Source organism: Ornithodoros turicata, chromosome 4 (genome assembly GCF_037126465.1).
Source record: "Ornithodoros turicata isolate Travis chromosome 4, ASM3712646v1, whole genome shotgun sequence".
NCBI lineage: Eukaryota > Metazoa > Arthropoda > Arachnida > Ixodida > Argasidae > Ornithodoros > Ornithodoros turicata.
This window is the reverse complement of record NC_088204.1, coordinates 37,289,878-37,316,699: the sequence shown is the minus strand read 5'-3', so window position 1 is coordinate 37,316,699 and position 26,822 is coordinate 37,289,878. Positions and strand designations below refer to the sequence as shown.

The 26,822-nt window shown below is 44.8% G+C and overlaps 1 protein-coding gene across 1 annotated transcript; it reads right to left on the bottom strand.

Annotated features, from left to right (window-relative positions):
- Nucleotides 1-3,297: 3,297 nt before the first annotated feature.
- Nucleotides 3,298-3,909, bottom strand: LOC135392342 (uncharacterized). Its single transcript, XM_064623058.1, has one exon. The coding sequence runs from the start codon at nucleotides 3,907-3,909 to the stop codon at nucleotides 3,298-3,300; it is 612 nt and encodes a 203-aa protein (XP_064479128.1).
- Between the last annotated feature and the right edge of the window lie 22,913 nt (nucleotides 3,910-26,822).

The following is a 26,822-nucleotide window of genomic DNA, read 5'->3' as shown; positions in this document are numbered from 1 at the left end:
GACTCCATCGTTCCATTCCCTAACTTTTATTCACGCGCCTCGAGCCATCATGACGATGCCTCGCCGATACCACAGTGCGCTTGGCAATTTTCCAAGTTCGATTGAAAAAACAGTTCCACAATTAATAATTGTCCAAAGCCTTCCAAAATGGCGGCCACAGATTTCAGAAGGTAATTGCCGAGATTGCCACAATCCTCCGGTGGGTACTTTGCCAGTTAGAATTGCCACAATTGCCACTTTAGGTGAAACACCTGTATATGTTCATCTAAAAAAACACATCGATTTTCGTCTCATATGTGACCCTCAGAGAATGCAATGCACTTGTTTCAAGCAAACTCCAAAGAGGCCAAATTACACCACTGTTTAGTTTCAGCGACCTCTTTTCCCCTCTGAATTGCGAAGACAGATACTTTCTTTATGATTACTAGTCATGTTGGTGCATTTATTTCACTCATGAATATGTTCTGTTAACCTGAAATGCTCGGAATGTTTGAAATCCTCCGCCATATATTACAACTGCCATTGTAGCCCTTGTAATTTTATCTTGAACACCTAACCTGGGCTTCGTACATTTCACCTTGGCCGAGGCCAATTGCAGACGACAGAAGCAGGGTGTCGAACCGAACTCGAACCCGAACCGAAAACCGTACCCGAACCGTTAATTTTGCCGGAACCTTACCCGAACCCGAACCGAAATTTTCATGACACTGTTGAACCCGAACCGGAGCAGAACCGTAAAAAATAATAGCGGTAACCGGTTCGCGACAAAACGGTTCGGACATAAAAGAAGTTAGCATAAGAGTTCCTCTCAATCCCAGAGCGAAGACACATTGGTATCATCATCATGCGTCCACATCATGAATTTTGGAAATTTTCACCTAGCAGACAAACTAGGACATATAGTAAGTATACTCTCAGCGTCTTTATAACACGCTGAAGCGCAGTTGTCCTTGTGAGCGCCGTGTCTAGCGCCCCACGCACGCGCTGCGGCGTCTACTCTTCAGAGACGAGGCTCCAAGCGGACGAATGAAACAGGAATGGAGTAGGCCAGTTATGTAGCTCTATAGGACGAATATGTGATTAAGTAAGCTCACAACATTTCTCTTTACACGTGAGCAGTAAAAATTAAACAAGTTAGTAACATGAGAAGTGGAGAAGTAGCGTACGCAGAACAGTTCCTGTTTGATTGGTCGTGGTTTGAAAAGTAAATGCAGTTCTGCTTATTGGTAGTGCAGTTGTGTCGTTGCCTTTGCCTTTGTCTTGCCTTTGCCTTTGTGTTGTGGATTAACTAGCACACTGCTGTGAGCTCTGACAGAGTAAGGCTGGCAGGCTTATTTTCGACATGCTTCAGTACGGTTTCAGATCGATTCACGCAGCGAATGCAGTCTGCCGGCAAGCAGAGTTCGAGGTAACTCGTTACAAGTATCTCGTTACTGTAACTAAGTTCCTTTTATTGGTCACTTGTAACTTAACTCGATACTTTTGCGCCGTGGTAACTTTCAGAGGAACTCGTTCCTTTTTCAGGTAACTTTGCCAGAGTAAGTTAAGTTAAGTTCCAAGTTACTTTTAACTCGCTTTTCACTCACGCCCACATATTTTCTTGCTTTCTCTCCGGTTCCTTGATGGCATTTTTTGTCATAAAACGTGATATTCAATCAATGACAGTATTTTATTCAGGAAGTAAGAACCGCTGCCATTGAAATGAAGCTGAACCATTGTGCGCCCACAGGGAGTAAGATGCAAAGCGTTCGAATAGACCTCTACCAGAGAAACGTCATCAAGGCATTGGTAGACAGACTGTAACCGAAACAAATCGGAAGGAGAGGGCTGGGTTCCACGAACGGGCACTTCTTCGCTGCCTCCCATTGAAAGAAAAGAAAAACCGAGTGTCGCGCCCCTTTAAGGAACCATATCGTAATCCCCTCAAGACCGCGGCTTTCGGGCGCGACCTTGTTCACCTCTAGCTTCGAGCGTAGGTCAATTCTACCAAATTTGTGGCGCTGTCAAACACTACGATTCATTTGTTTACAAACAGGGAGAGGTCTATTGTTGGGCATAAACGAAAACGATCTAAGCGTGTTGCACTCCTCCGCAGGCAACTTAAGGTCTAACTCTACTTCTCACGCGCGTTGCACCTGCGTAATGCTATTTTGTGTCCGAAGTAACTTGGAAGGAACTCGTTCTTTTTTTTAAGTAACTCCGTAACTGCGAGTTACATTTCAGGCTGAAGAACTTCGTTATTAACTTAGTTACATTTTGCACACGGTAACTTAACTTGTAACGAGTTCTTTTTGACGGGTAACTTTTCAATCTATGCCGGCAAGTACCGTCGTCTATGTAACGCTGTCCATCTTATTAGGCTTCCTTTAAGTGTATCTTGCTGGCACTGTGCGTGTGAAAAAAAGAGATTTTAGGAACATAAAGTAGCAGGTCTACGACGCTTCATCCATTTCTCTTTTCTCTCGCTAAAGGGAGTACCTGACCGCTAAAAACGTCAATGCAGACAACAGCGGTACGCTATTAGCCACGCATTTCCTGACAAAAGCAGTTTTATGGAACATATAAAATAGAAGCGTTGAACCGGTTCGTAAACCGGTTCGAGGTTGAGAACCGGTTTGCGAACCAGTTCGATTTTTGGCATGGCTGAACCGGAACTGAACCGGAACGAAATCAAAGCAACGCGAGCCCGTACCCGAACCGAACCCGTATTGTTTGCGGTTCGACACCCAGAAGTGTGTCCTGTGAAGTATCGTATAGCTGAAGTTATTCAGTTGATTCATTTATGTAGCTTGGAAAGACTTCACTTGCCTCGCATTGTCATATTGGACTCGTCTACATATTTCTTGTTCGGGTTTGTTTGTTACGAGACCACGCTCTCCAGAAGGGAGTGAATAAGGTTCTCTGTAAAGTGATTGGTATATTTGTGCATATTACTGCAGCCAAATGTTCACTGGCTCAAGCTAAGAAGACTCAGATATCTCTGTCAGGGATTGTGAAAAATGGTTTTGTTTAGATGGCGAAGTTGGAGGGCATTTTTGAAGACTCGTCGGAAGTAGTAATGACTGGACACAGACTGCCGCCAACGCACATCTTGGTCTAAACACGGTTTATTTATTTATTTATTAATACCCTCAGGGCTAAGCACTACAGAGGGGAGTTGTCTTACAAATGATCTGTAATGGTTCTATGGAATGTTTCCGAGTTGGTACAAAATCGTGAAGATGGAAGGTGATCCCAGTCGATGCTTGTTCTCTGTACAAACGAGTTTGAAAAGTTGAGTTTAATTAGCAATTAGAGCTAATTGGGACCCCCCACATTAATCAGCACCCTCCGGGGTGTCACCACAGCAGCAGCGCTGACATCCCCTCTTGTGAAGTAGACGGGGTGCGTGAGACGTGCTAGATGAGTTCGCCTGGCAGCTGCATCCGCAGCCTCATTTCCGGGGACACCGCAATGGCCAGGGACCCACTGCAACTGGATGTCATGTCCCCGTGATACGGCAGAAGTGTACACTTTAAGGACGTCATGCACCATTGGAGACAGACATCCCGATCCTGTAGAGCAGAGGAGGACTTGTAAGGCGGCTTTGGAGTCGGTGTAGATGGACCACTTAGCTGGGGATGGAGAGGATGCAATGAAGACAAGCGCCATACAAATCGCGTGCAGTTCCGCCACCGCCGCCGACGCGGGGTGTGAGAGTCTTGCACATCCTTCAGCTGACAACCGCGGGATCACATGGGAGCAAGCAAAGCCGGAACGTGTCGTTGATGTGTCGGTGAAAACCTGAATCTTCCCTCTATAGCTGTCAAGCACAGCCAAGGTGAGCTGCCGTAGAACAACCGTCGACACAGCTTTCTTCAAGGACACTCTAGATACCTCGACATGGACAGGGGTGTGGGCAGGGCCCATAGTGGGTCAGGGTGCTTCGGCAGAGATTTGTCCTCGGGGACGATGCCTCAGTGGGCAAGAACGGCTTGGCTGTACCCAGACGCTGGACGACGAATCAAAGCGCGCACTAAGGGGTGTTGATGGTGGCGAGTTGCCAGCCTCAGATAGTGGCTAAGAGACTGATCGAGCCTGATGATGGGTACAGGTTGCTCCTTGGCTTCCGCAAAGACTAGAGCAGTTGATGTGGACTTGTGCACGCCGAGGCACGTCTTGATGCTCTTCCCAAAAATGGTCTCCAGCAGTTGCCCAGATGTGGAGCAGAGATGATGGAGTACTGGAAGGTAGTAAGTCAATACCTGACGTACAAGGTACAAGACGACCCACTTATGTAGAGCTGAAGGTTTCTCAAATGGTGGCGTGTGAAAGGGAAAAACAGTCTTTTCATGGGACAGGTCCATACCTGCCTGGAAGGAGGCTACAATGTCCAGCGCGCTTTGCAGGCGGCGTTGTAGTGCTGGCCACTGCTTTCCAGAAGACCAGATACAAATATCGGCAGCGTACAAGCTAACATTGACGCCCCGTGGCGGGAGAGAGGGTAGTGCGGCCATGACAACGCTGAACAGGAGCGGGCTAAAGACGCTTCCCTGTGGAACACCAGCTGTTGTACCGTGATGAAGGGTTTCACCTTCTGAGGTTTTCATCTATACGGACCTGTCTCGCAAGAAGTCAGAGATCCACCTAAGGGCTCTCCCCGTGATGTTCATTGTAAAAAGCCCATGAAGCACGTGATTGTGACTTGTGGTGTCATAGGCTCACTTGACATCCAGAAAAACGGCAACACTAGCCAGCACTAGCCTGTTCCACTTGGGATACCATATTAATCACGCAGTTCATCGTGCTACGTCCGCGTCTAAAGCCAGCCTGCGCTGGATCCAGAAGGCTTCGGGATTCCAGGAACCAGTCGAGGCGGTTCAGGATTAACCTTTCAACAAGTTTGCAGAGACAGCTAGTGAGGCAGATGGGCCGAAAGGATGCCAGTTCTCTTGGTGACTTTCCTGGTTTCAGCACCGGGATTACTCGGGCACTCTTTCACATGTCAGGTATGACTCCGTCCCTCCAAGATTCATTTATGACCAAGCATCTCAGGTCCCAAAGAGAGTAAGGCTTGGTATGAGATCCCGTCGGGTCCTGGCGACGAGCCTTTCTTTGCGACAGAAATTGCAGACTGTAGTTCGTTTAAGGAGAAATCTAGGTCCATCAGAGGCTTGCAAGCATCGCAATGGAAGTCGACTACCTTGAGAGCATCATCGGCAGACTGCTTGTGAGCGTCACCTAAGGAGGCACCGGATGAGCGAGTAAGGAGACGGCAGAAATCGTCGCCAACAGTTAATTCCGGTACGTCCTGGTGAAGCGCCAGAGCTTGCAAGGGCGTCTCCTGTGCAACAGCAGGGCAGCTGAGGGTTTTGGTCACCTGTCAAATTGTTGAGGTCAGCGTATAAGGGGAAAGGGAGGAACAGAACGTCCTCCAGGTCTTTCGACCAAGGCGTTGAAGGTGTTTGCATATAAGGCATCGTAATTTACAGACGTCATTGTCGTCATTGTAGTCTTGAGGACATCCAGTTCTGCGGAACCATCGCTCTGCTCGACGTCGTATTGCTCTGAGGCGTTCAAATTCAATATCGACAAAGGAGTGCATTGGCGATACAGAGATTTGCTTGCTTGCCATAGAGAGGCTGGACCCCAAAGCGTGTGTAAAATCTTCCAGGTTTCCGGACGACGGGGCCAATTCTTCTGCCCGTGACTTGAAAACTTGCCAATTTATAAGCCTCCTTTTGTTAGGAAGACCTTGTATCCCTCTATGGGATACGAGCACTGGAAGGTGGTCACTACCCATGGTATCCAAAGCAGGCATCCAGTGCAAGTCGGAGAACCATCATTCAAAAGGGGTGTATCCCGTTTGAAACCATTAAAAATAATATTTCAAAAATAAACGCGTAAGTACCCACTGTTTTTAAGCGGATTATTCTTGAATATTTTATTCTTAAGCGGTTTATTCTTAATGATGGATTTAGGGAACCCCCCTTCAAAACAATGGCACCAGAAGTCTCTAGGCGCTGCTGTATGAGGCGACCCCGCACATCCTCATGTTGGCTTCCCCACGCGTTGAGGAAGCAGTTTTCCCCGGGTCAAAAGAGCGAAGAAGCACCAACCCCAAAAATGCATCTTGCAATTTGTAAAATATGTATCCGCCCACCATACTCATTATCACAGTAGAAGGTGAGGCGAAGAAACACAGAGGATGACACAACACATAGCCTGAATTTCGCCCAAAGCAATCAGATCAATAAAACGAAGCAGTCGAAAAGGTACCAGCAGCTGCCAGTGAGGTGTAACGGTAGGATCTTCGGAACGCATATCTGTTGGGAGCAGTTACAACTCTCGCTGCTCCATTTCATTGACCATATTCATTATATTGAGCGCATTTCAGGTCAAACACCGAGGATTCAATACATTTTGTTCCTTTTCCACTCAGTTTTCAAAGCCGTAATGCCTTCAGTTGTGCACATGTTCACTGTTTACGTTGTCTCTGTTTTTTTCTTTTTCGTTTTTGTTTTTTTCTGTTCTTCCTTCCTCTTATTTCTATACCAGTACTGCATACATCATAGGATCCCGCCAGAGTGTGTGATTCTTCAGCTTTAGTTTTGTGTTCTTCATTTTTCCTTTCCTTTTCTTTCCTTCTTTTTGTTGTCTTTTGCTTTCTTCTTTTCTTTGCCTTTTTGTCTTCTTTCTTTCACTTTTTTTAAATAACAAGCCGACATCCATCTGGCTTACCTTACCTTTCTTTTTTTTCTTAATAAACATATCCCCCTCGCCAGAGTACTTACTTCGTGGTGCGCCCTTGCCCCCCCTCCCCCCGAGAAAATGAAAACTATCTGCCTCTGATGTGATTGATATTGGTGCATTATCCTACTACGAAGGCATGGCCAGGCTATGGCCGTGTTTGCATATTATGCGGTTACTATCTAACTGCTAGATAATTAGTCTGGCAGCTGCACATGCACGTTGCTTCATACAATGTTATCTGGGCTCTATAACCAATGTGTAAATATTGTGTGATGTGATATGGTAGAGAGATTCCACCTATTTGGCCCCTTCCTGCTGTCCATAATTTGCCTAGGTAGTTTGCATTACTGGTGAATTTTTGTTTCATTTTTCCAGCGATGTTTCCTTGTTCTTTACCAGACTCGGTCAAGGTGATCAGCAGACTAAAAAGAATGATGGATTGTTGGGAGGCCACCCTCAGCAGCAGTGGTTGCTGAACCTCAGGTCATTACCATGCTGCAAAGTCAAAATCCAAGGTTCCTTTGCAGGGAGGGGGCATGGGTTTCTTTGATCGGTAAAAGGACGAGAGGTGGAGGCAGGTTGTGGATAAACCTCTGGAGCAGAAGAGGCTGTGCTTCGGTAAATGAGATGGTAGCCAGCACTGCTCAACAGCTGTGTTTGTCTCGTCAGTCCTCACATCTGCTAAAGCTTGGACTTTTATATCCTGGACATCATTGTTTTAACCTCCTGAGATAAGTGCCCCCCTCTTCGAGAGTGATGCTGTGCCAAATAGAGCATGTTGGTCCGGTTGACCTTTCTTTTTGCTTCTGACATGTATGAAGGCGTAGCTTCCAAACCCTGTCCGTAGAAGTAATTGAAAGTCATGTACAATTTTTAAATGAATATGTGGCGGCGCCGAAGACGATCGCCCCATCCGTACCACCCACGCTTCTTCTCGCGCCTTTTCCGGTGCGTGCACCACTTCGATTCCTGTCCGGCTCCGGTGAACAGCACCGTTCTCCGGCTGCAGTCTCGAAAATAAACTCAAATGGCTACCCCTCAAGCTGGTGACCCGGACGCGAACTTTGCCCCTTCTGCTTCGCCGTCAGCGGTACCTGCCTCTTCAGTCAGCCCGGCATTAAGCATCTCGGCTTCCACGCAAGTCCGTCTCCCCCCATTCTGGGCCCATGATCCCCTCCTCTGGTTTGTCCAGGTGGGCAATTTCTTCCACATGCGACATATTACATCAGAAACCACCAAGTACCAGCACCTGGTTGAAAGTCTTCCCCCGTCCGCAGCCGCTGAGGTTCGGGACATTCTCCTCGCGCCGGCGGCAGACAAACCCTATTCAGTCCTCCGGGACTCTCTCGTCATCCCAGGAGCACCGTTTGCAGCAAGTGCTTTCATCTGAAGAGCTCGGTGATCGTCGCCCCACTCAATTTCTCCGCCATCTGCAGTTCCTTCTTGGCGACAAGGCATCATCTATTGACCCTGCTATCCTCAATGAACTTTTCCTCCAGAGACTCCCTCCTCATGTACGCGTGTCACTAGCAGCATCGGGCGCCCTGCCCCTCTCAGAGCTAGCAGAACTGGCCGACCGCGTCCTGGACATTGTCCCTCCCACCGTCGCCGCGATGCCCTGCAATGCGCAATCTGATGATTCCGAGCTCAGCCAGCTGCGCCAGGATGTTGCGCGCCTCACCGAACTTGTCTCACACCTGTCGGAGCAGTGCTTCCCGAACCGCGGGGCAAGCCCCTCACGGCGCACACCTTCGCCGGCGCGTTCACCACCGGCCTCCACCCACTGTTGGTACCATCACACATTCCGCAACCGCGCTCGTCGCTGCCAGCAGCCCTGTACTTGGCCGTCGGGAAACGGCCTGGGCGATCATTAACGGCGGCAAGTGATTCCCATCCCCCTGAGTGCCGTCTCTTTTTCGTCACGGACAAGATTTCCGGCACCCGTTTTCTCGTGGATACTGGTGCCGAAGTCAGTATTATTCCGGCGACGCCGTTCTACAAAAGAACTCGGCAGCAAACCTCTCCACTCCGGGCCATCAACTCATCCTCCATTGCCACGTACGGCCAACGTTCGCTCACCATCGACGTTGGCCTTCGCCGCCGCTTTCAGTGGTTATTTTGGATTGCCACTATCTGTCATGCTATCCTTGGAGCCGATTTCCTCCGCTACTTTGGACTCCTTGTCTACGTCGCCCGCCGCCGACTTGTTGACGCCAATACACACCTTACTGTTCACGGCGTTGCCACCGCATTGCAGCCACTGCACCCCACTTTCGTTCCGGCTCCCGCCACGTCTGTTTTTGAGGCGATACTTCAAGAGTTTCGCGATATCACTCGTCCACCTAATGTCAACAGCCCGGTCAAGCACCTTGTCACACATTTCATCATGACAACGGGCCCGCCAGTACACTGCCGCCCACGGCGACTCGCTCCCGAAGGCCTTAACACCGCCCGAGCGGAGTTTGAGCATCTCCTACAACTGGGCTTTGTCCGACCTTCGTCAAGTCCATGGTCATCCGCATTACACATGGTCCCTAAAAAGACCGGCGACTGGAGACCATGTGGCGACTACCGCGCGCTCAACAACGTGACAGTTCCTGATCGATATCCCTTGCCGAACATACAAGATTGCACGGCCCATCTGCACGGATGCACTACCTTCAGCAAGGTTGATCTCATCACAGCATATCATCAGATTCCTGTTGAGCCCTCCGACATCCCAAAAACCGCCATCACCACACCATTTGGTTTATTTGAGTACCTGAGGATGCCATTTGGTCTGCGAAACGCTGCACAGACATTTCAGAGATTCATTGACAAAGCTTTGCGAGGCCTTACCTTCTGCTTTGCGTATCTCGACGACTTGCTCATCGCAAGCGCAGACGAGGAACATCACATGATGCACCTCTGTCAACTTTTCCGTCGTCTCGACGAGTACGGCATCGTCATAAATCCTACCAAGTGCCAGTTTGGCGAGTCCGAGCTGGACTACCTCGGACACCGAGTAACAGCCGCAGGAATTCGTCCCCTCGACGGCTAGGTTGAGGCAGTCCGGAACTTCCCCCAGCCCACCACCAAACGCAAGCTGCGTGAGTTCCTTGGACTGGTCAATTTCTACCGGCGCTTCATTCCCGGCTGCTCGGCCATCATACACCATCTGGAAGCGATGCTTTCTTCTGCTGCGCCGCGTACCACCCTCGACTGGACACCTTCGGCCTTCGAATCTTTCAGCGCCATCAAAGCCGCATTGGCGAATGCCTCGCTCCTTGTATATCCAATTCCAGGCTCCCCAACATGCCTGGTGGTGGATGCTTCCAATATTGCTTTAGGAGCTGTTCTTCAACAGAAGTTGCATGGCGTCTGGCAACCCATTTCATATTTTTCACGTAAGCTCAAACCACCGGAGACACGCTACAGCACTTTCGGCAGGGAGCTGCTCGCCATCTATAGTGCTGTACGTCATTTTCAACATTTCTTGGAAGGTCGTAACTTCTTCGTGTGCACTGACCACAAGCCGCTCACCTCAGCCATTACGTCAAACTCTACCAACCGCTCACCGCGCGAAGCTCGCCATTTATCCTTCATCGCCTAGTTCACTTCCGACATCAGGCACGTCAGCGCCAAGGATAACCCCGTCGCTGACGCGCTTTCACGAATCTCCGTGGGTGCCCTTACCTTTCCCTGCACTGCTACTCCCTCCATAGATGGATCCACCACTTCACCGTCCAACTCCCTCGACGACAGGACGTCGTCGCGAAGGCAAGACTCATGCCCGCCTTCCTAGACCAAACTGAAACCAACCTTCCTGTGCCTCCATCTGGGCCCCCCCTGCTACCGCCGAAACGCCCTCGCAGGGTTCACTGGGTGCTACCGCTTCTCCGGGTGGGGGGCTCCTGTGGCGGCGCCGAAGACGATCGCACCATCCGTACCACCCGCGCTTCTTCTCACGCCTTTTCCGGTGCGTGCACCACTTCGATTCCTGTCCGGCTCCGGTGAACAGCACCGTTCTCCGGCTGCAGTCTCGAAAATAAACTCAGATGGCTTCCCCTCAAATACAAGAAAGGAAGTTTTTGTGTATTGCACTTCTTAACAACTCACAGGTCTGTTTTTGTGTACCTAGTAAAGATTTGAGAGCTAATTTGTAATTGCAGTGCTAATTTCTAGAATGTTTCTCTGTTTTTTGTCTGAATGTGTGACATTAGGTCATTAACAAAAAGACTAGTATGGTGCCACACAATACAATTTTGTCTGTACCTTTGATTTTGTAGACGGACATCGGTGGTGGTGTCTTAGTGGGCAGTAACCATTTGAGCTATTTAAAGAGTCGCTGCGGGGGTCAGCCCACAAAATTTTCTAGGGCACTCTTACGTGTTCTCTTCACACAAGATGTGCTGCGAGGGAAGTCCCTTTTTGGTGTGGGATCAAATGCCCACAAAAATAAAGAAGTCAAAGAAGGACTCGACAAGACACGAGTGAATGCGCTGCTCGGTAAGCATTTTTAATCCTTTGCCTCTGGTGTGTCGGGTAGCTGTTCAAATCCACATAACACAAGTGAGAAAGTGAATGTGTAGGCAATGTTGTTTCCTATTGTGCGTGCATGCGCATGATATCACACAACAGTATCCTTCTGTAGCTGAGCAAATGAAGCAGCAGTTTCTGCAATGTTGACACACTAGTGTTAGTCCGCCTGCCTGTTCGTATGACCAGTGCAGCAGACAGAAAGAGATGGTAACGAAGAGTCACTGAAGTACAATGAACTAAGTGGTCAGTTTTTTCCCACTTTTTAACGTCGTTGACCGCATACTCCAAAATTATTATTAAGTAGGTGTCACCCCCCCCCCTCCAAAGACATATGCACAACCTTTCACATTCCGTGCGAATGATATAGCGATTTGTCAACATGATAGAACCCACGTTTGTTTCTGCATTCCCCTGGTGCTTTACGAGATCAGGAATTCACAGACAATTTTTCTTTAGAGCACCTCCCCATTTCTGTATCTGTATTGCAATAGGAGCCGTTAGCTATCACGTAAAACACTGTTGCACCGCGCTATGACATCCGCGTCCATATCTATGGGACTGGGCAATATGTTCAGTCGTGTTCTCTTGCACATTTGTCATAGTGCGTGGGTGGGTCCCTTGTAGTAAGATGTTGGAATTTTTGTTTCATGTTTTTCCACTGAAATTTTGAAATTACCAGATGGCTGCAACTCTATCATCACCCATGCAGCATCTACTGTTTTTTTTCCTTTTTGTACATAGACAGTAGCAACAGAAGTTTCCTTTACTTGTAATTTTCTGTGCAAATTTTGTCATTGTGCATTGTCATTTCTCAAATTTCATAGCATGTGGCAGGAAATTACATGCACAACTGAATTCTTCTTTTCCAGCATACACAATGACAACCTTTCACATCCAAGATGATTGCAAGTTGAAGAATAGCCTGTCAAGCCTATTAGTCAGGGAATGTAAATAAAAATGTAAATAAATGATCACAATCCATACTTGATGGCTGTTTTACTGGACCAAGAATGATTTCGAATAGGAACAGAGCAGGGGAAAACAGTAGCCATTTTGCAATAGCTCAATAAGGATGCTACTGACTGTTTTCAATACGGACTCAATTGGAACACGGTGGCCAATAGCCAAAATACTCTCTGTAGAAAGTTCATACATAGGTCTATAGACCTCTTATGATAATTATATTGACCTCTATCGACAAATATCAATAGCATTCCTATACAACAGCAATAGATTTTTGTTGTAAGGGTAGGAAAACAACGCTTCAGCAGTTCGACCGTTCGGCTACCATCCCTGCTGGAAACCGTCTCATTCAAAATCCTATGAAAATCTTATTGAACCTATTGGATATCATGTACACAAATCTCATTCAGTGACTGCGAAAATTCTCATTCCCAATGAATGATTTGTGACAAATATTACATTGAAAATGGTGCCATATTCAATGAGTCTTAATGAGAAATCACAGTATGTGTTAGTGAGATGTAATGAGAAGTCACAGAAAGTGTTAATGAGATATAATGAGAAGTGGTGGCTTCAAACTCATTGAATGTCCCCGTCATGTCTCATTGAACCAATGAGCCCCAGCAGGATATTTCTCATTGGAATGGTTCTCCATTTCGATTCGCCAGTAGGTTTGTTGTGGTATAGCCACATTAGATGTGTAGAGCTTTCCAATGAGTATAAATGAATTAACGCAAAAACGAATTAGACTCAATGTGATTTGGATAATTTACTGGACCAATGCACTACATATTGTATTCTATCACAGCACATATTTCAGCTTGGGTATAATATTTCAGTGGCACGGTGCCTTCACAGATGCGCAATGTTTGGCTAGTAAAACTGTCGTGCATCAGATAGTGGGAAATAGAAAATATAAAAGATGTAATTAACATTTAGCAGTAGCTGAAGGCGCAGCCTCCTTCACTCCTGCTTTTTTCCAGGGAGCACCTCATAAAGCGCAACAATGCAGTGTAAACCGAACACTAGAGAAGAGGTTGCCGGTAGTCACTGTACAGAATTAAGAGAAACAAATTTGAAGGTATCTTGGACGGAGCAAAGTGTAAAGCATTATCCCAGCCGGGTTAGGTCCTGTCATCAACTGACAACTTCTCTTATACATTTAATACCGATGGGGCACAAGTAGCACAAGTTAAATGAGCAAAAATCAGCTTGGTCAGTTCACGTGATGATAAATGAGCTGCCGCAAACTGTGAGGCAGATTGTGGTAAAGGAAAGATGGACATGAACACCTTCCTCGTTTCAGTAGACGATGCAAAGGATATTTTCAGTGATGTGACATTGAAGTTGTGAAAGTCATTGAAGTCAGGAAGCATTGTTCAAAGCAAATTTATTGGACTATGCTGCTGTGTCGACTCCGTATCTCTGCCCCCCATGCAAAACAATGTCGGGTTTCACGGGTACTGTGGATGTAGTACTGTGCCTCAGTCATGGACCCTATCACTATTAACACCCCAAGAGAATCGGCTGGTGAAGCAGCAGTGAGAGAGATTCAGCAGTCATTAACGGACAACCTCTAATGTCAGCGGATATAAATGACCAGCTGCACTAATAAACATGCCATATTTTGAATTTGCACACGGTGTTCTTGGGCGTTGTACGGACTGCCACAGGTACGTGGCTGTGCGAAGCCAAAGGATCATTCTGCAAGTGTTTACTTTTATTCGTCACATAAATTGTAGTTAGAAACTAGCAAAGCAAAATAGACGCCGTTTCTGCAGTTGAGTTATATGGACAGGTGAACATTCTCCGGAAGAAAGTATGTAACTACAAGATCAATAATTACCTAATAATGATTAATTAACTCTTTAATTATGGGATTTCGCATAAAAGCGAGGAAACGGAAAGGAATAGGTTCCTCGTTGAAAGACATTCCATGTGCAAATATGTGTTAAATGCGCACCTGTGTTGAAATGCTGAAAATATCTGCCTGGTGTAAGAAGTGGCAAATGGTTTTAAATATCGATAAATGTGTGCAAATGAGAATCACTACTAAGAAGACACCACTCGATTTCTTGTATAATATCAATAATGCAATACTGAAACAGGTCCATGAACACAAGTATTTAGGAGTCATTATCACGTCTAATTTGAACTGGTCTGTTCACATCGAAGCAATGGTGTCGAAAGCGCTTCGTAAGCTCTGGTACTTACGCAGGACAATGAGACATTGCACTCCACGAACGAAGCTCACTGCCTATACAACATTAGTTCGTCCATTCTTAGAGTACGCGGATATCGTGTGGGATCCCCACACGACTATTGACATAAACCGCATAGAGAATGTACAGAAAAAGGGCTTAAGGTTTATTTACAACGCGTATGTAAGGGAATCATCAGTGACAGCGCTGTACGACACTTCTCGACTCCCCCCACTGGCTCTTCGAAGGAAACTCAGGCGACTGAAATTTTTGCGTAGTATCATATACGGCGGATCAGGGTTAAAGTTTGATGACTATTTGACATTCAATTCCAGTCGGCCAACAAGGCAAAAACACAGTAAATTGATACGGGAGCTTCGTTCCAGGAAAAACGTTCTCAATTTTTCATTCTTTCCACGCACAGTGCGGGATTGGAATTGCTTGCCTACCAGTGTGACGGAATTAAATAATGTATCTTCTTTTTTAAAGGCAACTCAATCTTATATTGGAATTCCTGTTGAGTGATTTTATTGTGTTTGAGTTTGTGTGTAATCCCTGCCTTGGCGGTCAACAGGCTGCCGGCAGTATTAGCAAATAAATAAATAAAAATGTTCATCGCTCAATCTCGTCATGCAAATGAGCCGAAACAAGAAATACGCAGTTTGCAAACGCAGAAACGATGCGACCTTCGCCTTATCCGGGTAGAACAGCGGTCTACCTGGCCATTAGCTCCTACATCAATCAGTTTCATCGCTCCAAATTACGTGGCCCTCCCACTTGGGTTGCATGTCGCTCTTTCTGCGCCAGAAACGTGCTTAGTTTATGTTCCGGCTCATTTGCATAGCGAAATTCCGCGACAGATATTTCAACACACGTGCGCGTTTGTGTGTTTTTTTTCAACATGAAATTAGTTTCGACGCCGAACAGATCTCGTTCTGTTATTTCGCCTTTGCGAGAATCCCCTCATTAAAAAGCTAATGAACTTTAGGTAATTCGTGGTCATATAGTTGCATAATTTTCTTCGAGCGAATGTTCGCCTGGCCATTTAACTCAACTGAAAAATGACATCTATTTTGCTCTGCTAGTTCTTAATAAAAATGTTGTAGCGAATAAAAACAATGCAAACTGTATGTTTGCAAGAAAAAATAATCATCATCATCATTAGCAGACGAATAATGACGCCACGAAGCTCTTTATCGAAACCACCAAAGGACTTCAGAGAATATAGCTCTTGGAAGCCCTCAGAATGGAAATGTAGGTTACTTTTCTAAGTTCACCCACATATATAAAGTATCCTTACTGAAAACTTATATCAGATCTCGTTCAAGCAACTGATTCAAGATAAACTGTTGCACGAGGAAGCTGAAAAGGCTGAAATATGACCAGAAAATGCCCTGGCTTCATCATTAGCAGACGAATAATGACGCCACGAAGCTCTTTATCGAAACCACCAAAGGACTTCAGAGAATATAGCTCTTCGAAGACCTCAGAATGGAAAGGTTGGTTACTTTTCTAAGTTCACCCATGTATATAGGGTATCCTTACTGAAAACTTATATCAGATCTCGTTCAAGCAACTGATTCAAGATAAACTGTTGCACGAGGAAGCTGAAAAGGCTGAAATATGCCCAGAAAAGAAAGAAAGGCGCACAAAAAGGGAAGCTAAAACAATGAAAACGCCACTCTGCTTCATTAATTTCTGATCCAAAGTTGATCCACACTAACAGGTATGAAAACAGATATACTACAAATATCCAGTGTACATACAACAACAGTGACAACACTATAAGGAGATAATGTGTGACACAATTTGAAGCAGGCAAAATCTGATACATGCATATGAGAAATCACGAACGTCACTTATCCAGTAGCACCTTCTCATCTAATTGTCCGACAAAGTAAGTCGGTCTAGTGCAAGCGGGATGATGGCACATCATGAAGGCACTTCAGAGAACTATGGATAAATGTCGGGTCACTAGACACCTGTTGGTTCGCTTGGGAGTTGAGGATCAAGCGTCCGAAACACGCCGCTTACCTTTGTGTTAACAGAGCTCATGCACGGGTTCAGGAACAAAACGCGTGACGGAGGACCTCACTACACAAATGCAAAGCCATTCAGATTTTTATACGGTCGGCGGAGCTGAAGGGCAGGAAGCACCATCTAATTTACCAGACTGCATCTCAGATCCTTCACGCCAACAGACGTTTCCAAGTTCAGAACATATTCTGAATTGATGCCGATGGCGCTCGGTCGCATACGACGACGAGAGCATTATGGCTGTTGTTACGTTTTGACAGACTGCCAAAGCTGAAGCGTCGCAGGGTAAAGCTCTCGCAGTGCACAATCAGTTTTTTGCAACCTACTCAGGAACGCGGAGTTCTGTACATAGCTTGGCACACGTTTTGGTCTTTATTTATTTTATTATCTTATTTATTTATTATTATATTTATTATTCTTATTTCGTTTATTTTATTATTTCATCAATATGTTTTATTGTATTTGAGCATAATTTAATATGTACATGTTGTTCAATTAATTTCGACAGTTATTTTGTTTTTTGCTTTTTTTTTCGCTTTATATAAGCCCAGGTTATTTTCACATCCATCAATCTAACACTATCTGGCGTAGTCGCTGGAACATCCCACAAGGATGCCACAAGGATGCATCCCATTTCCAGCTCGAATCCAGCATTGAACTATTCTTGTTTTCGAATGGCAGTTGGATGGTTTCACAATGTAAATTCAACCTGCACTGACCCAGCATGGAAACTGCTTCGCCAGAATTTTTTTTTCTTGGCTCATTCTTATGTTTGCGTGCGACATAGAGCTCCTCTATTGCAAGTCGTCAGTGTCCTTCAGTTTTCATTGTTTGACTCACGTTGCAAAAAAAAGTGTTTTCAGTTTCGGACCTACCGGTGCCCTATTTCAGTGGCTGCTTTAATTATGCTGCGCAACCGTTTCACAACCATTTCCTGCAACATGATTTGAAAGTTTTTTGTCTGCACGGGCACTTGGGAAAGGTGTTGGGCTGGAGACCGTTCACATATTAAAAAAATGAAAGGGCAGTATCGCCTTCATCATCCACCGCTTACGGGCGAATGATCGCCAAAGGGGTCGTGTACAATGCCACTACATATGATATTAAATGTCAGAGGACAAATAATAAGATAGTTTGTCTGGACGACGGGTCGTATGCCGAGATTATTCGCATTAGCTTTCGCCAACGGTAAGTTCACTGACACTTTTGGAATACAACAGTGTTCGGAACACACGTAACAATATGCTGTTTCTCAGTGAGTAAGAATACCTTCACCTGTAGTGTTGGCATGTAGACGTATGCACATGGCACTAAATGAGCAGTTTGTCGTGACCAAGTTGCCAGACAAGATCGAATATGAGTGATGACTACCGTTGTGAAAAACTGTTTTCCCTTTCTTGGTAAAATTTCTTTCATTGCATGTATGATTCAACATTTTAATTGTATTAGTAGTGCGACAATCTTGAGATAACCATTGATGTCTCTTCTAGCAGTTCCTTTTTTCTGAGATAACGTCAGCTATAACCATCAACCTTTCTTACACGATGTCATGTACCGTGTTTTTGAGATTTTCTCGTTTGAAGTATATACTTACAGCTGTCACATACAAGCGTACATTATTTGTATATGTTTTGCTATATATTGTTCACACAAGTTTGTTCACCACTTGCAAACACAGTGTGCAAAACTATGCATGGGTAGAGAGCATACTTCACTTGAGGCACTCCTGCGTATTTTTATATGCATGCTCCTGGGGAAAAGAATATTCCCTTTCACTCTCGTGCAGTGCAAAAAATATATATGGATTTAAATGTAAGCAATTTAAAACTCGTCAGTTGCCTAGTTTGTACCAATTGAAGTATGCAAGAATTCAAACACGTTTCGAATAGAAGATATTTTAAATTAGAATGATTGACTTCTATATTCAGTGTACACCAACCTGCTCTATCCCTCGAATGTATCTTTCATGATCTTCATCCTTTCATCTATGCATGGAGCAGTCCTATCTGCACAACATGTTTGCTCACATTAATTCAATTGACACAGTGATCATGATGGTTTGATGCTAAACCAATTGCCCAATTCGTTCTTCTTCTTCTATGAAGGGGATCTTCATTGAACAACACGTCGGTTCAGATTGCTCAAATAGGCCATTTGCAAAAGTTCCAGGGAGAAGCGCGCATGCCGGGAAATGCTGTGCAAACCGACAGCGACGGCGCATGCGCCAGTACGACGACGACGACGATCGGAGACGATAGCAAATCGCCGTCGTTTTGCACAGCATTTCCCGGCACGCCCTGCCAGAGCGCGCGCTGCTCCCTGGAACTTTTTCAAATGGCCTATTGGAAATCATTGTTTCTCATTGGCACCCAGTGATCTAATTACTTGATTTGGTTCTTGATTTCCTATTAATCTTCTTCATCACAACGCCTGTTAGAGCGCTAAAACATGAAGCTATATTTCCCTCAACACTTCTCATTACTTCAATGAGAAATACCCGCGTTATTCACATTAAATGAATTGGGTGTCCCAGTTCTCATTGAAAGTCATTGGTTCTCATTAAACAAATTAGATCCTGGTTCCCTGGAAGACTCCTTCTCCACAACATCCGTTAGAGCGTTCAAACATAAAGTCAGCTTTCCCGCAACGCTTCTCATTACTTCAATGAGAAATACCTGCGTTATTCACATTAAATGAATTGGATGCATAAGTCCTCATTGAAACTCACTGAAATTGATGCGGGCGTTTAATGAGATCTGGTCTACTTTTTCCAGCAGGGATTGGGAACGAGGATATCTGAGAAAATGGAGTGACGACAGAATCGTATGGTTCGTACGGTGTTGCGGATGTGCTGCATAAAGAAGGATAATCACTGCAAGCTCTAATAAAGCATATGTTTCTTCTGCTGATTTCGTCAGGTATTTTTCCGACGTGTAACGACTTGGTGTGCTAACACGCATGCAACTCATAAAGGAATTCATGGGTGAAGTGACACTGATGAGTCGTAGCTGTTTCGGACAGGAAATGGGGTAGTGAAAAATGTCCAGGATGAGCAACATATAAATCGTACCGCAAAACTGCTGTGCCAACCATTTGTCACGACGTTAATCACGTAAACATCATGCGAACGTCTCCTGCTTTCCTTTGTCTCAGCCTACGAAGAACCGCTAATATTATGTTTGATAAGTGGTTCAGCGCTTCCAGCAAGGAGGTAAAACTGTGCCGTAAAACTGTGTGTAAAGCAAGGTAAAACTGTGCCGGGAACATCGTCGTAGCAGGGAGGTGTTTAATTAGGTCGCAGTGAAGGATAGCAAAGAACTGTTACTGGTCATGTAGAAGGCAGATCTCGTTGATCAACAGATCAATGAATTGTACAAATTGTCTTCCTGTTAATGGACAACTGACATTTTCCTCCGTCTATACTGAGAAATGTTGACCCAGAGCTTGGTTTCTGGATGCCACAAAACACTTCTCGCCGAGATGGTGCACTGTGACACATGGACTGTGACTCAATGGGGCATTTAAAGCTCAGTGGCATTACCACTTGAGGCAAGTTGACTGTCTCAGATGCTGTCACTGCAGTGCTCTAGAAGACCCAGAGCATATTCTTCGTCATTGCCCACACTACCGAGCTTTCCAAACTGCCATTTTCGGATCTCTCAATAATCTGGACTTCTGCCCCTCCCTCTAAAATTGCTTGGCCTATGGCTAAATCGAGCCCATCAATGCCTGCCCTCAAAGCTCTTTTGACAATTTTGGACTCCATGGAATATTATTGCCTTCCTCACACCACCAGCAGCTATGGGGTAGAGTGTTGCCCGTGGCGATGAAACTCCCTGTCCATCTCAACATAAAGTTGAAAACTAAAGTAAAGTTATTGAAACGGTTAACTCCATTTCTTATAACTTTCTTGAACAGCATCTGCAACTTGTGCGATGTGGTTTAAACCACTCTTATAACTACGTGTTCTAGGCAACATAGGAATGCTGGTATGTGGGTGAAGTGGCTAGTTTGCCACAGTACCAGAAATAGGAACACAAATGGCTGATAAATCTGTTACAGAATCTGGGCCAAGAGCATGAGCACTTCGAATGATCACAATTTTTAGTACCATGCAGAGGAAGATAGAGTAGAGTACCTTTAAATTTTGTACTACTTTTTCTGAATTAGTTGTAATTATGCTGCAGCTACATAGGCAGCAGTGAAAATGCTACTCACAATTGCCAAAACTTCATGCTAGCACTCAATTCTTTTTAAAAACTTTGGTTGGTGATGTTTCGGTGACTTCCGTAGGCCCGGTTTCACAAACTCTGGTTAACTGAACCGAGATCAAGGGTAGCTAATTCTTAAACTTAACACACACTTCTTTTTTCCATCGGTGATGTGGTGAATGTTTCCGTAATAATAACTCCTTTAGTGAAGCAGAGAGTTTAATGACCGTTCACCTTAGTTCAGATGCTGAAAAGGTTGGCGAAACTGGGTCATCATGTAGCCTTTGTGTTCTCGTGCTGTGCAATGGTTTTTCAAGGGATTCAAACTACAAAAAAGGTTAATAATAATAAAAATTCTTGGCATAACTATTTATACCTACTTACATAAGACGGACAGCACGTAAGAAACTCAACAGAATATAATGACGTCATGACGTCAGCAAGCAAATGTCATCATGACGTCGGTAGACAGACTGAAACTGAAACAAATCGGGAGGGGAGGGCTGGGTTCCACGAATGGGCACTTGTTCGCTGCCTCCGCTTGAAAGAAAAAGTAGGACCGCGTAAATGCGAAACTAATGTACAGGTAGTCCTAGTTGTTTTAATAAAAAATATGTATTAAAAAGGGCTACGACCACGAAGTATGCCTTCGTGGCACGTTCCTGTTTATTTTTTTGTGTGTGTGTGTGTGTGTTTCAGCTTGGACAAATTTTTGTAAAAAAGCCACGAGAGCACGTCATTTTCACAGTTGAGCTCTACGGTCAGGCGCACATCTTTTTCAAGAAAGACTATAATGACTATTCAGGATGACTAATTGATTCAATTCATTAATTAACTCTTTAATTCCCCCCTGTCCCCCACTCCTTCCTGCTGTCCTCTCTTCATCTGGCCACGTCTATACGCCGCTCATAGCCACAGTTGCTTCGCGGCGCTAACACGGAATTAAAAAAAAAAAAAAAAATAAAAAAAAAACTCTTTAATTAGGAAGTCTTGAACAAAAGCCAGACATCGATATGGGAGACTTTCCTAGTTAAAATCCACACCACGTTAAACAATTTTGAAACACGCACGTGTATTAAAATATCCATCCCTGACTTTTGACATGCAAATGGGCCAAAACCGAAACCATGGGAACCACGTTTGGGGTGGTGGTCTTCACGGTACGGGATCTGTATATACTTCTGTATGTCAACTATATTGTCATGGCTCAGAAACCACATGTTTCTGGAACATCAAGAGAGAAAAACGGAATCACGAAACACGAATATACTTCAAGTACTCTTCTCCTTAGGGAAGCGAGAGTTCTTCGTGCTCTTTATTGACTCTACGTTGCACTAGTGTCAGCGCGCTGAGCGGTTAAGCCGTTGAGCGTTGAGCTGGAATTGGAATTCGAATTGGAAATGAAACAAAAATAATAATACATAATGCTAAAAAGAAAAAGATTAAAAACGTGTTGAGCAGCTGATCGAGGTCGGTTCACTATGAAAATTGTCGCACCGAAGACTAGCGCCCCCTTCGAACTCAGCTAAAATTGGCCCTCTGTTGTACGTTGAACTGTCCTTCTCGGCTCGCGTGGTCGCGCCCATGAAATCAGCAATCAGCTGTTCTCGTTTTCTGGAGTGTGCACCAAATTGTTTGCAGTTCAAGGTACAGGTACTTAATACGATTGGGAGAGCTTCGGCAGTCTTCCTGTGGATTCGTGGGTGCATCAACGAAGATGGGCATAGCTTTCGGGATGGCTGTGTGTGTGACAGCTGATGTGTTTCTCCGTCTGTGCATGTGTGTTAATAAAGAGTTTACGTCGCGAGACAACTGAGATCACCGTCTGTGCACGTGTGTGTGCGCACTCTTGTTTAGGAAACTTGAACTCTGCCCTAATACATATACAATAATATGAATGTTGTACTACGCGCAAGTGACGTCTGATGAAGGTCCACGGTCTCGTCATGATACAGTGAGGGATACTGGACACACTTGATTGAAAGCATTGCTACGAGTTAGCTTGTTTCCCGACAGATTGTGCACTGAACTGAACTTGCATTTTTGTAAAACAACTTCAATATAATGCAGTTGTAGCGAGATAGTTTCCTTGGTTTTGTCGCATATTGCGCTCACTTCATCTGCTTTCTCCTGGGCCCTGCTTGGGCTATCGCGGTCTCAATGGGGGTCCTGAGACACGGTTTGGAAAACACTGAGGTATACTAGATATTGTTACATGTGACATATTGTAGTGTGCTGAAGCCAGCTTCACTGTTGTATTGTTTATTCGCACGGTTACTTCTTCAACGTTGTTTGAATGAGGAATGCGGAGAATGAGGAAATGTATGCCTTGCATGTTCTGGATGTTCTCTAATTGCTGACCCCTGCTGTTGGGCTAAAATCCAGCAACTACACAAAATGATTAACAAATGTAGAACAGGAGACAGAGAAACACGGACAAAATGACATGATTGAGATCATCATATGCTGTCAATTTTTTTCTGTGTCTCTGGTTCAACATTTTATAAACATGTGCCACATTGTAAGCACCCTTTCCCTCTTGCTACGAATAGAGCCTCTTAGTAATAAAAATGCAGATTGTCAAATGCACGTAAACAGTGCTTACATTTTTTTGGGTCTTCACTCATTTAATGTTTATGCCAGAAAATGCTCCCCTAGTTCACATGGCATACTGAATATGAACGTGCTCCACAGCCACAAACTACATTTTAAGTTAGCACTGCAGTATGCTTATCGGCACACGTGAAATAACACTTCATAAGTGAATCATGCAAGCTCATCGATTCTGATGCTAACTGCTCATGGAATAACATGGGATGGGATCAAAGACACTGGCATCACATGTTACGTCACTAGCAGTGACCTACTCACTCAGCAGTGACGTCACTAGCGCTGATTTTTCACTGAATGATGTAATTCACATCTTGATTGCAGAAAAATTAAGCACATGTTTGTTATTACTTGGTATACAATTGAAACTTGTTAATGTGATGACAGTCATTCTCATGAATTTTGGCAATAAAACCATTTTAGGATAAAGAACACCTGTCAAGGTGTAAGCTATGAGAAGTAGTAAATTGAGTGAGGCATTTTAAAATACCTTTTTTCCTTCATCTTTTCAATGTTGACATACATCTGCTTGTGTAACTGTCAATCTGGGCTATTCCATCCAAAATCAGCCAGAGGTGTAGCTTGAATCTCTTAAATATCATTGACAAAAACTGTGTGCAGTTTTTGGACGATGCATATATAGAATGTAAACCTTTTTTTCTGATCATTTTGTTTTCTTGAACAATGGGGGCGCATTAAGCTGTGCCGAAATATGAAAAAGTTGTCCCTTACGAGCTTCCTTCTGACATTTACATATACAGTCAACCCTCGATTTATGAACCTTCGATTTATGAATTCCCTCGTTTTATGAACACGAGCACGGGGAACCAAACTTTTTCCATTCATATTTTCCTCGTTTTATGAACCTCGATATTCGAATAATGAACGGAATTTCTGGGAACCAACTAGGAGTTGCCCAGCGTTTTTGCCCTCAATTTATGAACGGATCGTTCCGAGGTCAACAGAAACCTTCAAAGGGATAATTCCGTGGTCTTATGAATGACGCCTGAACAGACAAAACGTTTTCCAGGTATTGCACCCTCGGTTCTTAACCCCTCGAAATCCGAACAACAAACGGGTTTTCCGGGAGCGTTCCTGACCTCAGTTGATGAATAAGGTGGTCGCTGTCAACCGGAGATTAATAAACGGAGGTTAAAAATCCCGGAGGAAATCCGAGACCAGTCCAGTGCGAATATGGTGACATCTCTTATTTCCAAGATTGACACAGCAGAAGGCATGGTCCAAAGCAAAATTAAACAATTTAGTATTGCATAATAAACAGAGTGTGAATGCGCAAACGTCTGTTCTTTGCGAGATTGATACAGCAGAAGGCATGGTCAAAAGCAAAATTACACAATATATGGCATTATAAACACAATCCCAACTCGGAAATACTGTTGCATTTGCTCGATAGTACTCAGTTAACTGAATTTTCGATTTATGAATCCCTCGATTTATGGACGATTTTTCGGGGAACCGAGGGTGTTCATAAATCGAGGGTTGACTGTACATCATTTGTGCGCTTTCCTTGCCTGGTGTTAGAGGGGAAGCACGGGTCTGCCATCCCAAAGGGCATGTAGAACGAGAATAAATCTTCTGACGTGGTGAGAACTCAAGAACGCAGCACAACGCAGCACAACGCGGGGGCATTTGCCCCCCCCCCCCCGGAACATGAACTAGGGGGGCGCCGCCTCCCCCGGGAAGTCCCGCTAAGAGACTGACACCAACCTTTGGGGCTCGGCGCGCCCGGGTCAAAAGAGTGAAGAGGCACCAACCCAAAAATGCATCTTGCAATTTGTAAAATATGTATCCGCCCACCATAGAAGGTGAGGCGAAGAAACGCAGAGGATGACACAACACATAGCCTGAATTTCGCCCAAAGCAATCAGATCAATGAAACGAAGCAGTCGAAAAGGTACCAGCAGCTGCCAGTGAGGTGTAACGGTAGGATCTTCGGAACGCATATTCGTTGGGAGCGGGTTGAACTCCCACTGCTCCATTTCATTAACCATATTCATTATATTGCGCGCATTTCGGGTCAAACACCGGGGATTCAATACATTTTGTTCTTTTTGCACTCAGTTTTCAAAGGCGTAATGCCTTCAGTTGTGCACATGTCTCTCTGTTTTTTTTTTCTTTTGTTCTGCTTTTTCTGTTCCTTCCTTCCTCTTATTTCTATACCAGTTCTGCATACATCATAGGATCCCGCCAGAGTGTGTGATTCTTCAGCTTTAGTTTTGTGTTCTTCATTTTTTCTTTCTTTTCTTTCCATCTTTTTGTCTTCTTATTTTCTTTGCCTTTCACTTTTTTTAATAACAAGCCGACATCCATCTGGCTTACCTTTCCTTTCTTATTTTTTCTTAATTAACATACCCCCCCCCCCCCCCCCTGCCAGAGTACTTACTTCGCGGTGCGCCCTTGCCCCCTCCGGGAAAATGAAAACTCTCCGCCTCTGTCCTGTGGAGTTATTTGTGACGCCTCTTGGATGACATCAGACGTCCCGTTGGCACGTCCCGGGTTGTCCGCAAGAAATCCTGGCGACGTCGCTTGATTTCATATCTCGGACGTGTTTCGCACAATTTTATGTGGTTCTTGATTGTTGTACACACTCAAGAAAAACGATTAAATAACATCATACAGTGGTGAGCTCCTGTAATATTTATTAATTTCAACGTACACTGCAACAATACTGCAAAAATATGAAACGCATTGGACATGCGCGCACATTACATGCACACATTAACTCCAGAAGAGGAGTACACGGCTTGTCCCATAGCGAACACCTCCAAAGGAGTTTTTTTACCACTTCTAGAAGGAGTAGGCATATACTCCTTCTGAGCTATAATAGATATAATCCTTCGATAGAGTTCTGTAGCCAGATGATATACCGAATGAGGAGTGAAATACGAAATACCGAACGAGAAGTACAACACGTCACCACAGAAGAACCAATGTGAACTGTAACACACATTTATTAGTCTTAGAGACACGAAACATGTACAAAGTGTGAAATAATACATACGTTCAAATTCGAATTCAAACCGGCTTGGCCATTAGTATCGAAGTGTCCAGTATCGCCTACCACACACAGGAAAAAGAAATGCAAATCCGAAAAGCCACAGTACCTAAAGTTTACCATCGGAATAGTTCGTCAACTTAGAATTTTCTGGCATTTCAGAGTAATCGCAAAGTACATTCAAGGTTCATTCATCACATAGCTTCAAGCGTTACAAACGGTGACGCCTTCGATAGTGAAAGAACTGATGTTCCGAGGCTGGAACGACATAGAAGGGACAAATACATACATACAAAGCATCTCTTTTCCAGCGTTCGTACGTCCAGCGACCAATTTGCACGATAAAACTGCAAAGCAAGACTTACGTCGTAAGCGTTTCACCACACAAAAAAAGAAAATACTAAGGACCCGTAAAGCAACATGACCTCACCTGTGACACAGTAACACGTCTCATTACCAGTCAAGCTGGAATGCAACCCGAAAAGAAAGAATGAATGATATAGAAATCGCTGAATTGACTCCCTCGAGCAA